Here is a 13,109-nt window from a genome sequence, read left to right as displayed (position 1 = left end):
AAATACGCTTTTTTTGTCTTATGGCAAGTTTAAAATAAAATACACTTACCCCATTTTGGATAAATTCCTTATGCTTCTTCCAGACATTCAGAAAATCACCTCTCTCTTTGTGGTGGCATTTCAGATGGGACCTCACCCCACCAAGGGACCTGAAATGAATTTGGCTCACAATTTGGTACATATATGATGTAGTGAGACAGTTACCGTAAACACTCTAATGGAACGCCACCCATCCAGTTTGAGCCTAAATATTTCACTTCTTTTGAAAGATATCAAAAAGTTGTCAAATGATAAAATGTTTATCATAATATTAGTAGCATTTTATCAGTTAACAACATTTTCACATCTTTCACAGGAGCTGAGATAAATTTTATTGAAGTTGATCCCACATTGGCTCTGATAGAAGCTCATCCTATGCGTGCACTTTGATATCAATTATCTCGGTTCCCATGAAAGATATAAAAAATTTGGTAACTGATAAACTATTGATGGCATTATGATGAACAATTTTCTAGTTAAAACTTTTTTATATCTCTCATAGGAATCGAGATAAGTGAACCCAAAGTTAGTGGGTTCTTTTATCGCAGGTTTTACGGTTAAGGCCCCAGAAAATTAAAATAAACTCACTTGAAGCATTTGTCGCATTCGGGACATTTCTGGTCTCTCGTGGATGCATGACTCAACTGATGAAGACAAAGGCTCGACTCGGAATGAAACTTTTTGAGACATACATTACATTCGTGAGTCCATTTACCGACATGAATCGACTTTTGGTGCCTTCTCAGTTCTAAAAATTCCAGATATTTTTTTAGAAGAACAAAAAATTCAGGCACCACACTTTCCGCTTAATTATCTCAATTTCTGGGAAATATATCAAAAATGGACAAGCTATTAAAATGTTTATCATAATACAAGGAATTTCGCAAAGTCATATGTTCTAACATCTCAACTCTTCAACTATCAGATTTTATTGATTGGAAAAGGGAACTCACTTTTTGAAATCAAAAAATTTCAGAAAAATAAGAGAATAAATAAATAAAAAAGTAATGCCAGAAAAATAAGGGAACTTCCTAGAATCCATTCAGAAGGATTATCTAGAAAGTTCCCGAGAATATTGAGACGTTCATTCTGTTAGGACGTCGAAACAAGAACTGAGCTATGTGTTTATGATGGTGTGTATAAGGGGGAGGGGGGGGGGCTAGAGGTCAAATCGATTTTCTGCGTCTCTCACATTCTTGTGCTAACTCATCGACGTTCCTCTGTGTCTGCACGCACACACACACGGAAATATTGAGGTGGTTATATACAGGGTGGATACTAATTATTCATACACATTCAAGACATCATAACTCGTTTGAAAGACATTGAAAATTGTTGAAATTTTAACAGTAAATCGTTAAAACGATAGAGAAACAAAAATTGAATTTAGTTTTCAAATCTTCCACCATCGGCTCAGATGACAGCTCGATTCCTTCCAGAGAAGAGTCGATCCCGGCACGCAGGCGTTTTGGCAGAAGAGCGTCCCATAATTTTTCGTGGGCAACCATTAAAGCATCCAAACTTGATTAGTTTTCCGTAAAGACTTTCTGGCTAGGATATCCCTAAATGACATTATAAAATTAGTTCAAATATGGCGACGGAGCCTGCTTTTCTGCAACCTCTATCAACCCTAGTATATTGCTCTTGAATCACTGATGAGCGTCTGCGGCAGGACCCTTGGCTTAGATTCGAAAATTTTTATTTTTTACAAAAGGTTTAAAAGTCAGTAGCAATAATACGGCCCTTTTTACCGTTTTCGTCAGCCTCAACAGCAAATTTTTCCTCATCAAAAAGTGCAAAAATGGCTTGAAAATGGCTAGCGTGCCGCCGAGGAGGTGTTGTGATTTTTTCTTCAGGAGCAGCTGGTTTTTCTTCGTCAGTAACTCCGTTTTCCATATTTGATGAGTATACAAGTACAGCTTCTGATTGAGAATAGTTTCCATCATCTTTCTGGTGCTCTTTTCCGGATTTTGGCGACGCTCTCTCGGCCAGCTTTAACGACAGCCGAAGTGGTCACGGTGAATGGACGACCAGATTTTGAAAATTCATCTTGAAGCCGCAGCTCTGGTAACGTAAAACAGTTTTTTGAACCAAGATTCTCGGCACCTTGAGATTTTTGACGGCGTCTGAGCTGGACATTCCTTTTTCAACACTTTAATTTTCGCTGCATGGTACGGTAAAGCTCGCGCCATTTCTTTCAAAATGGAGAAAAAGACACGAAATTTTGCAAATATGTAAACGAAGATGTGGTTAACAAATTTGTAAACAATTGCAGTGAGTTGCGCTCCTGTGCGGGCGTTTAATGAGGTGTCTTAAGACTCCAAAGACACAAATTTTGGTCATAGTTCTACTGTTATTTAAGCTGTTTAAGCCCTGATTTGCATCGTCTTCCGGGGTTCCAGTCTTGAAATTTGAAAATCTCAAATGAAAATCATAAGTGTATTTTGACACACACACAAACACAATAAAGATCGAGTGTGGTTAGAAAATTTCATGATTTGAAACACAATTATCCAAAGTTATTTATTATTGAGTGAACAAAACGATGGAGGCCAAGTGCTTGTTGCTGTGGGCAAAACGAAAATGCGTTGAAGTGAAAGACGATTTTGATGGGATCCATGCTTCTTTTCGTCCAGAATAGCCATGGCAAACGATCAAATCTAAAACGAAACTGATGACGGAGAGTATCAATAGGTCTTTTATAAGAACTAACCGCAAAGTAGTGATTCTTCAATATCAAATCAAGTCCGTCCGATGTGTATCAACTGACAGCTATTTGATTAGCCAAGTCTGGTTGAGATCCAACTTTTGCAGATGTTTCCAAGCACCAAGTCTAAGAAAAGCACCTTGGGAGACTGACATGTGAGTGAAAGTCGTCATCTCATCGGCTGACACGATTTTTGCGCTCACTGTCAAATTACTCGGTTCAATTGCAGGTTGCAATCTTTTCAAAACTACATGCGTTTTTTACTTTTACGCGCTTCAATTTTTACTACCTAGCTAGGTAGGGCTCTCCGCTAACTCGGCGGAAAATTCTTGACCAGAAAAACTTTTATTTTTTGAATTTTGTGACAATAATTACTCACCGAAAAGTGTACTCTTCCCTCCAAATATCGATTTTTCATTTTGTTCGTTCCGCTTTGTTTCTGGAAGATTAAGAAGATATTCCTAAAAAAAGGTCGTAAAAACCTGGAATCGAATTTTTGTTTTAAATATATTCGAGCAAATGAAATCAATTGATGGTTTTTTGGGGGTTTACAAAAACACTTTTTTCAACCGTTTATTTAAATAAAAATTATTTAAAAAAATTATAAATTATTGAATTCCTTCTCAACTGCTCCAAATGCTCCTCGAAGACAGCCTTCTCATGCTCGAGCCACTTCTGACGATCGGCGAAAGAGACGCTGCTCCATGCAGATTCTGAATAGGTTCCGTTAGTCTTTCTGTCGCCTTAGGACCAAAAATGATTTACCGAGCTCACTCGAAGTCTTAACTTCCGTCACAACTCAGAGGTAGTTGTGGAAGAGGTGCTTGGCCATCTTTGTCTTGGATCCAACCTCCTGTGGTATCGCCTTGAACCTCTTATCGGGGTTGTAGAGGTTCAGCACGGTGAGCTGGCCTGAAGTGACAATAAAAATTAGTAGATTATTTTTTCATGAATTGCGCTTACCGAGCTCAGGATCTTTGAAAACCGGGCACTCTGAGTGATGGTCCCTGGCTTCTTGAAGAAGCGCCTGGTATTCCTCGGTTCCTTCCTCTAGCGGCTCCTTTTGTTGGATCGCTTTCCTCGCGGCCCGGCGCATAACTTGCTTTGTCTCCGGCGCTCCATTTTCTGAGCTGCAAAATGAGATTGCTGGTGTCGCTTCAAATAGAATTTCGATCATACCTCGATTGGAGCCATCCACCGGAAAGACGACGGAGGCAGCGATCATGGCTCGATCGAAGAGCCGTTGGATGGAGCATCGACTGGAGCATCGACCACATTCGCAGCTGCTGGAGCTGAATCCTTTTTCGATGGACGACCAATTTCTAGTATTAAAATTGAAAAATACTCTCATCGTTCATTTTCAGATAATTTCAAATTTTTATGGTAACTCGAAATGTTAAACAAACATGAATATTTTGAAAATTTAACATTTTGGAATAATTTCAATGTTTTGAAAACGCGTTTGAATAAAAAAGAACTCACCTTTTACAGTAAAATTTTCAGAAAAATATGAGAATAAATAGATAAAGAAGTAACTTCAGAAAAAATAAGGGAACTTTTTAGAATCCATTCAGAAGGATTCTCTAGAAAGTTCCCGTGAATTTAGACGTCCATTCTGTCAGGTCGTCGAAACAAGAACTGAGCTATGTGTTTATGGTGGTGTGTATAAGGGGGGGGGGTGGAGCTAGAGGTCAAATCAATTTTCTGCGTATCTCACATTCTTGTGCTCCCTCATCGACGTTCATCAGTGGTTGGTAATTTGTATACGGATTTGTATACGGACACGCAATGACCCCAAATTAGCGGGTGTCCTCGAAGGAGAGACTCAGAGAAATGGAAGACAGTTTAAAGTTTTGATCATAACTTTGTTCATTTCCAGACTTGGAAAGTAATCGATTTATTTTCGAATTTTGGAAGATGAGAGCTTCAAAATAAGTCTAAACATGCTAAGATTCGGTGAAAAATTGAAATTGACTTCGAAAGCGGCTAAAAGATTTTAAAGAAATAACTTCCGGTCATAAATATACATTTACTGAAGCTATTTAGGTCCTCTTTCGCACTGTTTTTGGAGTAACACTCTGTGAAATGCCTTTTCACTGAGGCTGGTTTCTGAAAGTTTCTTGAATTCAACAAATGTTCTTGAATTCCAATGCACAAATTTTTGAAAATCTTTTTTTTGCTGTTTTCTCTGGGCATCTCCCCTCGTGGTCTCTCTCATCGTTTCCCCTTCAGTTCTTGCTTGGGAGTGCGTTCACACTGGTGACGCCTCCATTTGTTTTAACTCACCTTTAATAGGTTGATTTATTGTTGATTCAATAAATAGTGTTTTATAGGAATTCTGTGTTTTAGTGTCTTCTAGTTTTTCAGGTTACAAAGGTCTCTTTGAGTGCATAGAGGTTCTGTGAGTGCATAGCGTTTGTCTGTGTCTCTCACTCTCTCTGCATCTCGTTGTTTTCAATAGTGTCTTTTAGCAGTTAGTGTTTCTGGAGGTCTTTCAGTTACATTACTAAACTCATATTTCGATTCCCATTGGATCCGGGGAAAAGTTATTGTTGAAACCGTTTTCAGTTTTTTCGAAAGTACTTTTCTACAAATTTTGAGCAAATTCTCAACCCCCGTCTGAAAACACACACAGTTTAAAGATGAAATGTGGAGGGTTTCGAGAATTTGGAGGGCTTCGAAATAGACAAACCTCATTCCACCGAAGATGTAGAGAACTTCAATGTAAAATGATAGTTTTATAACAATTGCTAACATGAATAGTTTTTTTTTCAATTCAAGTACATGCTAATAGAACGTGACAAGAGGCACTTAGATTTTTACCGTTTTTTATCTTCTTCGATGATTAAGTGTGATAGTTACAAAATTTTGGATCTCCTAAACTCTCATGTACAAAATTCAAACCAAATGAGTTGTCTTCATGTGCTTATCCGTCCCTTCACCCGGGCTGGACCTCCTTATGCAGACTCAATAAGTAACCCCTAGTGTTCTCAATTTATTTGATGTTTTTTTCAGCACTTCAATTGCACAAAGCCAATGAAAAAAAGAGAAAACCTGGATGGTTATATGATTCATCAAGTGGACATAGATTCGGGTGATATTTGATTTTTATATCAATTTTGATTATTCCGCCCATTTTTCAATCTGCCGTCCGTGCATTTACCTCCCAGTCACAAATATCTCACCAAAACGGAATTCATTGCACGTGCTCAGAAAAGTAAGATAATGTCTTACCTTTTTCCACACAAATCAAGCAGAAATCTGTGAGTTTCAAATGAAGCGTCGGTCAAAAACACTAACAAATCACCATTTTCAGAGCAAAGAATGCAGTTGTCGACAAAGAACCAGCGAATCAGGATAAAACCGGTGGCTTGATGTTCGACTGATCCAAATTACAGTATTTGCACTACAAATCACAAATTGATGACAAGAACAGCAAATTGCGACAGATTGAATGATTCAGAAAGCTCGAAACGGACCAACGAACCGTTGATAACCATCTGAAGGGATGAACACCACCTTCATGCATTAGTTGTGGCTGCAAGATGTACCTTTGGCTGGACTTCTGAGTCAAATGTCTACCTCGAACTCCAGCAAGCAGTGTAAGAGCAGAAAAAGGCGTCGGCAAGATGAAAGAAGTTATCGGAGCATGCTAAAGGTGAGAAGGAAGAATACATTGAGAAAAAGACAATCGAAAAAAATTCAGGCGCACTCCAGGAAATCCGGTTTATTGTTATCAACGAATTCCAAAAGGTCCGTTGGCGCAAGGATAGGGAGAAAGAAAAGACAGTTGAGTCGTTTTTCGATTTTGAGAATTGCTGAAGAAAATTGCAATGAAATCAAGAGGCGGAAGCTCACGACATATTCGAAAAGCTTAAACGGAGGCAGAAGCAGCCGATGTAGGAGTTCTAAATGGATGTGGGAAAGATATTGAAGAGAGCGTTTCCAGACTTGAACGACGATCGAGCAGGACGGAATTTGAATTTTAACGCTATTGAGGTCGGATGGAGTGGATTCTCCTTAATACTATTCAAACCGGTAAGCAATTACATTGAAATTAAGGAACACATTGACCAAACAGGTATTTATTCTAGATTTCGACCATCAATATCGTCCGGAGCAGCAATTCGAGTACAAGAAGCTCGTCATCCGATATTATCAAGGCATTTGATGTTCAACAAGACTTCAAAAACGTAGGAGTTTTCAACAATAGCTGAGAAAAGGATAGTGAAATGCGAACAGAAAGGCAAAGAAGAAGATGCTCATACGAGAAGGGAAGGATCGGAAGCCAATAGCAATGTGAGCAGAACTGAGATTGGAGATCAGAACAAACCTTTGATAAAGTGGTATAAGTGTCCACGAATTGGTCATAAAGCTAGAGATAGTGATGCCAAAACGATACACTCCGTTGCAACCGATAGCGCAGCATGGGATTTGAGTTCTACCACAAGAGAGGTCGGGTAGAGTTGATTCTCCTCAATAGCTCTTCAGAATGGTAAGTTGTGACAAATCAGAGAACGCATTGACCAAACATGCGCTATTTTCAGATACTGATTTTGGTTTTCAGGAGAGCACTATTGGTTCAAAGAGAAAAAAACGAGCGGAAGAAGCCGAAGAGCAAAGAAGATGGTTCAAAGCTCCACGGACGAATAAATTAGGTAGGCGGAAAGAATAGAAACGTCAGAATATTGTTTTTGGTTTCAGAAATTCTCTCGTCCTTCAATTTCCATCAACATTTTTGGCAAAACTTCCCAATCAATTGTCTCGAATCATCAATTCTCCAGTCCCAGACTAAATTCTCTATGGCCGCCATATCTTAGGCTTCATTTGTGTTTCAAACACTGTTTCGCTTTGTCCAATTATTCGATTTTTCCCCCATTTACCACTTTACATTTGTTTGTATCATTTTAAATTCAATTCCTTTCCCCAGAATCTTTTTTCTTATTTTATCCATATCTCTTCCAATTTAATCACTTCCCCCGCGAAATTTCTCAACTTTCTGAAGCGAGTTGAAACATCCAGTTAATTTAATTTTGCCCGCGTTTTTCCTTTTCTCCATGTCTCCACAATTTTGATTTCTTTTGAAAGAATGTGCAAATCATGATCTAAAAAGCTTTATAAAAGTATAATGATAACCAAAATGTGTGTCTTTGGAATCTTTTAGACGTCTTTGAAGTCATTTCCAATTTTCACCAAAACTAAGCATGTTTAGTTTTTATTTGAAGCTCCCCTTTCGATGAATTCAAAAATGAAACAAGTATTTTCCAAAATTGAAAATGAACAGAGTTATGGTCAAAGCTTTACACTGTCTTCCGATTCTCTGAGTCTCTCCTTCGAGGACACCTGCTAATTTGGGGTCGTCGTATATAACCACCTCAATATATAACCGTGTGTGTGTGCGCGTGCAGACACAAAGGAACGTCGATGAGGGAGCACAAGAATGTGAGAGACGCAGAAAATCGATTTGACCTCTAGCTCCCGCCCCCCCCCCCCTCCCCTTATACAGACCATCATAAAAACATAGCTCAGTTCTTGTTTTGACGACCTGACAGAATGGACGTCTAAATTCACGGGAACTTTCTAGAGAATCCTTCTGAATGGATTCTAAAAAGTTCCCTTATTTTTTCTGAAGTTACTTCTTTATCTATTTATTCTCATATTTTTCTGAAAATTTTACTGTAAAAGGTGAGTTCTTTTTTATTCAAACGCGTTTTCAAAACATTGAAATTATTCCAAAATGTTAAATTTTCAAAATATTCATGTTTGTTTAACATTTCGAGTTACCATAAAAATTCGAAGTGATCTGAAAATGGACGACGAGAGTATTTTTCAATATTAAACCTAGAATTTTTTTGCAGTATACCAGCCAAGGTCAAGAGTCCCCAAAAGATACTCTCGCCGAGGTCGTCCATCGAAAAAGGATTCAGCTCCAGCAGCTGCGAATGTGGTCGATGCTCCAGTCGATGCTCCATCCAACGGCTCTTCGATCGAGCCATGATCGCTGCCTCCGTCGTCTTTCCGGTGGATGGCTCCAATCGAGGTATGATCGAAATTCTATTTGAAGCGACACCAGCAATCTCATTTTGCAGCTCAGAAAATGGAGCGCCGGAGACAAAGCGAGGAAAGCGATCCAACAAAAGGAGCCGCTCGAGGAAGGAACCGAGGAATACCAGGCGCTTCTTCAAGAAGCCAGGGACCATCACTCAGAGTGCCCGGTTTTCAAAGATCCTGAGCTCGGTAAGCGCAATTCATGAAAAAATAATCTACTAATTTTTATTGTCATTTCAGGCCAGCTCACCGTGCTGAACCTCTACAACCCCGATAAGAGGTTCAAGGCGATACCACAGGAGGTTGGATCCAAGACAAAGATGGCCAAGCACCTCTTCCACAACTACCTCTGAATTGTGACGGAAGTTAAGACTTCGAGTGAGCTCGGTAAATCATTTTTGGTCCTAAGGCGACAGAAAGACTAACGGAACCTATTCAGAATCTGCATGGAGCAGCGTCTCTTTCGCCGATCGTCAGAAGTGGCTCGAGCATGAGAAGGCTGTCTTCGAGGAGCATTTGGAGCAGTTGAGAAGGAATTCAATAATTTATAATTTTTTTAAATAATTTTTATTTAAATAAACGGTTGAAAAAAGTGTTTTTGTAAACCCCCAAAAAACCATCAATTGATTTCATTTGCTCGAATATATTTAAAACAAAAATTCGATTCCAGGTTTTTACGACCTTTTTTTAGGAATATCTTCTTAATCTTCCAGAAACAAAGCGGAACGAACAAAATGAAAAATCGATATTTGGAGGGAAGAGTACACTTTTCGGTGAGTAATTATTGTCACAAAATTCAAAAAATAAAAGTTTTTCTGGTCAAGAATTTTCCGCCGAGTTAGCGGAGAGCCCTATCTAGCTAGGTAGTAAAAAATTGAAGCGCGTAAAAATAAAAAACGCTTGTAATTTTGAAAAGATTTCAAGCTGCCATTGAACCAAGTAATTTGACGGTGAGCGCGAGAGATATTAGGTCTAAAGAGCTTAGTAATCATTTGAAATCGCTGCTGGAAAACTTGATGCAAGAAAAAAGAAATCTCGAAAATATACTGTCCCTAAGTGCGAATGTAGAGTTGGTGAGTAAGAAGTTTCAGTTTCAGGAGCTTAAATGGAGACAGAAGCAGCCGATGTGGTAATTCTTATTATATGTGAAGAAAATGTCGAAGTGAGCGTTCCCACATTCAGACGAGAATATAACTAGAACGGGATTGAAGTTTAATCACAATGTAGGTCGGGTAAAGTCGGATCTCTTCAATAATTATTCAGAATGGTAAGTTGTGACAAAGAGAATAACTCGTGGATCAAACATACACTATTTTCAGATATGGTCTATCGAAGTCATCCGGAGAAGCATATCAGAGTACAAAAATCGTGTCAGCCGATGAGATGACGACTTTCACTCACATGTCAGTCTCCCAAGGTGCTTTTCTTAGACTTGGTGCTTGGAAACATCTGCAAAAGTTGGATCTCAACCAGACTTGGCTAATCAAATAGCTGTCAGTTGATACACATCGGACGGACTTGATTTGATATTGAAGAATCACTACTTTGCGGTTAGTTCTTATAAAAGACCTATTGATACTCTCCGTCATCAGTTTCGTTTTAGATTTGATCGTTTGCCATGGCTATTCTGGACGAAAAGAAGCATGGATCCCATCAAAATCGTCTTTCACTTCAACGCATTTTCGTTTTGCCCACAGCAACAAGCACTTGGCCTCCATCGTTTTGTTCACTCAATAATAAATAACTTTGGATAATTGTGTTTCAAATCATGAAATTTTCTAACCACACTCGATCTTTATTGTGTTTGTGTGTGTGTCAAAATACACTTATGATTTTCATTTGAGATTTTCAAATTTCAAGACTGGAACCCCGGAAGACGATGCAAATCAGGGCTTAAACAGCTTAAATAACAGTAGAACTATGACCAAAATTTGTGTCTTTGGAGTCTTAAGACACCTCATTAAACGCCCGCACAGGAGCGCAACTCACTGCAATTGTTTACAAATTTGTTAACCACATCTTCGTTTACATATTTGCAAAATTTCGTGTCTTTTTCTCCAGTTTGAAAGAGATGGCGCGAGCTTTACCGTACCATGCAGCGAAAATTAAAGTGTTGAAAAAGGAATGTCCAGCTCAGACGCCGTCAAAAATCTCAAAGGGTCCTGCCGCAGACGCTCATCAGTGATTCAAAGGCAATATTCTAGGGTTGATAGAGGTTGCAGAAAAGCAGGCTCCGTCGCCATATTTGAACTAATTTTATAATGTCATTTAGGGATATCCTAGCCAGAAAGTCTTTACGGAAAACTAATCAAGTTTGGATGCTTTAATGGTTGCCCACGAAAAATTATGGGACGCTCTTCTGCCAAAACGCCTGCGTGCCGGGATCGACTCTTCTCTGGAAGGAATCGAGCTGTCATCTGAGCCGATGGTGGAAGATTTGAAAACTAAATTCAATTTTTGTTTCTCTATCGTTTTAACGATTTACTGTTAAAATTTCAACAATTTTCAATGTCTTTCAAACGAGTTATGATGTCTTGAATGTGTATGAATAATTAGTATCCACCCTGTATATAACCACCTCAATATTTCCGTGTGTGTGTGCGTGCAGACACAGAGGAACGTCGATGAGTTAGCACAAGAATGTGAGAGACGCAGAAAATCGATTTGACCTCTAGCCCCCCCCCCTCCCCCTTATACACACCATCATAAACACATAGCTCAGTTCTTGTTTCGACGTCCTAACAGAATGAACGTCTCAATATTCTCGGGAACTTTCTAGATAATCCTTCTGAATGGATTCTAGGAAGTTCCCTTATTTTTCTGGCATTACTTTTTTATTTATTTATTCTCTTATTTTTCTGAAATTTTTTGATTTCAAAAAGTGAGTTCCCTTTTCCAATCAATAAAATCTGATAGTTGAAGAGTTGAGATGTTAGAACATATGACTTTGCGAAATTCCTTGTATTATGATAAACATTTTAATAGCTTGTCCATTTTTGATATATTTCCCAGAAATTGAGATAATTAAGCGGAAAGTGTGGTGCCTGAATTTTTTGTTCTTCTAAAAAAATATCTGGAATTTTTAGAACTGAGAAGGCACCAAAAGTCGATTCATGTCGGTAAATGGACTCACGAATGTAATGTATGTCTCAAAAAGTTTCATTCCGAGTCGAGCCTTTGTCTTCATCAGTTGAGTCATGCATCCACGAGAGACCAGAAATGTCCCGAATGCGACAAATGCTTCAAGTGAGTTTATTTTAATTTTCTGGGGCCTTAACCGTAAAACCTGCGATAAAAGAACCCACTAACTTTGGGTTCACTTATCTCGATTCCTATGAGAGATATAAAAAAGTTTTAACTAGAAAATTGTTCATCATAATGCCATCAATAGTTTATCAGTTACCAAATTTTTTATATCTTTCATGGGAACCGAGATAATTGATATCAAAGTGCACGCATAGGATGAGCTTCTATCAGAGCCAATGTGGGATCAACTTCAATAAAATTTATCTCAGCTCCTGTGAAAGATGTGAAAATGTTGTTAACTGATAAAATGCTACTAATATTATGATAAACATTTTATCATTTGACAACTTTTTGATATCTTTCAAAAGAAGTGAAATATTTAGGCTCAAACTGGATGGGTGGCGTTCCATTAGAGTGTTTACGGTAACTGTCTCACTACATCATATATGTACCAAATTGTGAGCCAAATTCATTTCAGGTCCCTTGGTGGGGTGAGGTCCCATCTGAAATGCCACCACAAAGAGAGAGGTGATTTTCTGAATGTCTGGAAGAAGCATAAGGAATTTATCCAAAATGGGGTAAGTGTATTTTATTTTAAACTTGCCATAAGACAAAAAAAGCGTATTTTCAATTATATGGGCGCAAATGCGAGTGAATTTGAAATATTTTTTTGGGATTTTTTTTTGGAATTTTTTTTGAAAAAGTTTTCGAAATGTCCAAACTTCCTTATTTTCGATCAAAACACTGTAAAAATAAACTAGCTGGTTTTATTTTGTCGAGAGCTTCAAAATGAGTATAATCATGACCTACTTTTCCTTAACTTGACTCATCTGGAGGGACCATGCGCGTCTAAACCGAACATATCAAAGTGGGCGGAGCCTAGTCGTGTTTATACTCATTTTGAAGCTCGCGACGATCTGAGAAAGAATATACAATTATTTTTCAGAAATTTCAGAAAACATGACAACGGGGAGCAAGCTACACCGATGGGACTAAATGGACTACCATCGATGCACCATGGAATGCATCCAGTGCCAATGCTCCAGCTCAAGGTGGTGGCCCAATGAGA

At 38.5% G+C, this 13,109-nt stretch overlaps 3 protein-coding genes across 3 annotated transcripts in view; 1 reads left to right on the top strand and 2 right to left on the bottom strand.

Annotated features, from left to right (window-relative positions):
- Nucleotides 1-2,031, bottom strand: part of CBG07271 — a gene marked incomplete at both ends in the record, with an annotated part of 4,253 nt that extends 2,222 nt beyond the window's left edge. The window contains 3 exons of the mRNA XM_045240658.1: nucleotides 50-149; nucleotides 628-787; nucleotides 1,791-2,031. Coding sequence (XP_045093570.1) covers nucleotides 50-149; nucleotides 628-787; nucleotides 1,791-2,031 — 501 coding nt within the window. The remainder of the gene's footprint in view (nucleotides 1-49; nucleotides 150-627; nucleotides 788-1,790) is intronic.
- A 1,514-nt stretch (nucleotides 2,032-3,545) lies between these two features.
- Nucleotides 3,546-4,023, bottom strand: CBG07272 (the record flags this gene model as incomplete). The annotated part of the gene is made up of 3 exons (XM_002645601.1): nucleotides 3,546-3,658; nucleotides 3,710-3,876; nucleotides 3,926-4,023. 3 exons carry the CDS (start codon nucleotides 4,021-4,023, stop codon nucleotides 3,546-3,548), a joined length of 378 nt encoding a protein of 125 aa, XP_002645647.1.
- Nucleotides 4,024-8,771: 4,748 nt separating this feature from the next.
- On the top strand, nucleotides 8,772-9,147 carry CBG07274 (the record flags this gene model as incomplete). Its single annotated transcript, XM_045240657.1, has 3 exons — nucleotides 8,772-8,786; nucleotides 8,836-8,983; nucleotides 9,035-9,147. The coding sequence occupies 3 exons, from the start codon at nucleotides 8,772-8,774 to the stop codon at nucleotides 9,145-9,147; spliced, it is 276 nt and encodes a 91-aa protein (XP_045093569.1).
- Between the last annotated feature and the right edge of the window lie 3,962 nt (nucleotides 9,148-13,109).

Source organism: Caenorhabditis briggsae, assembly GCF_000004555.2.
Source record: "Caenorhabditis briggsae complete genome, chrX, whole genome shotgun sequence".
In the NCBI taxonomy this organism is placed as follows: domain Eukaryota; kingdom Metazoa; phylum Nematoda; class Chromadorea; order Rhabditida; family Rhabditidae; genus Caenorhabditis; species Caenorhabditis briggsae.
This window is presented reverse-complemented; position numbering and strand designations above follow the sequence as displayed.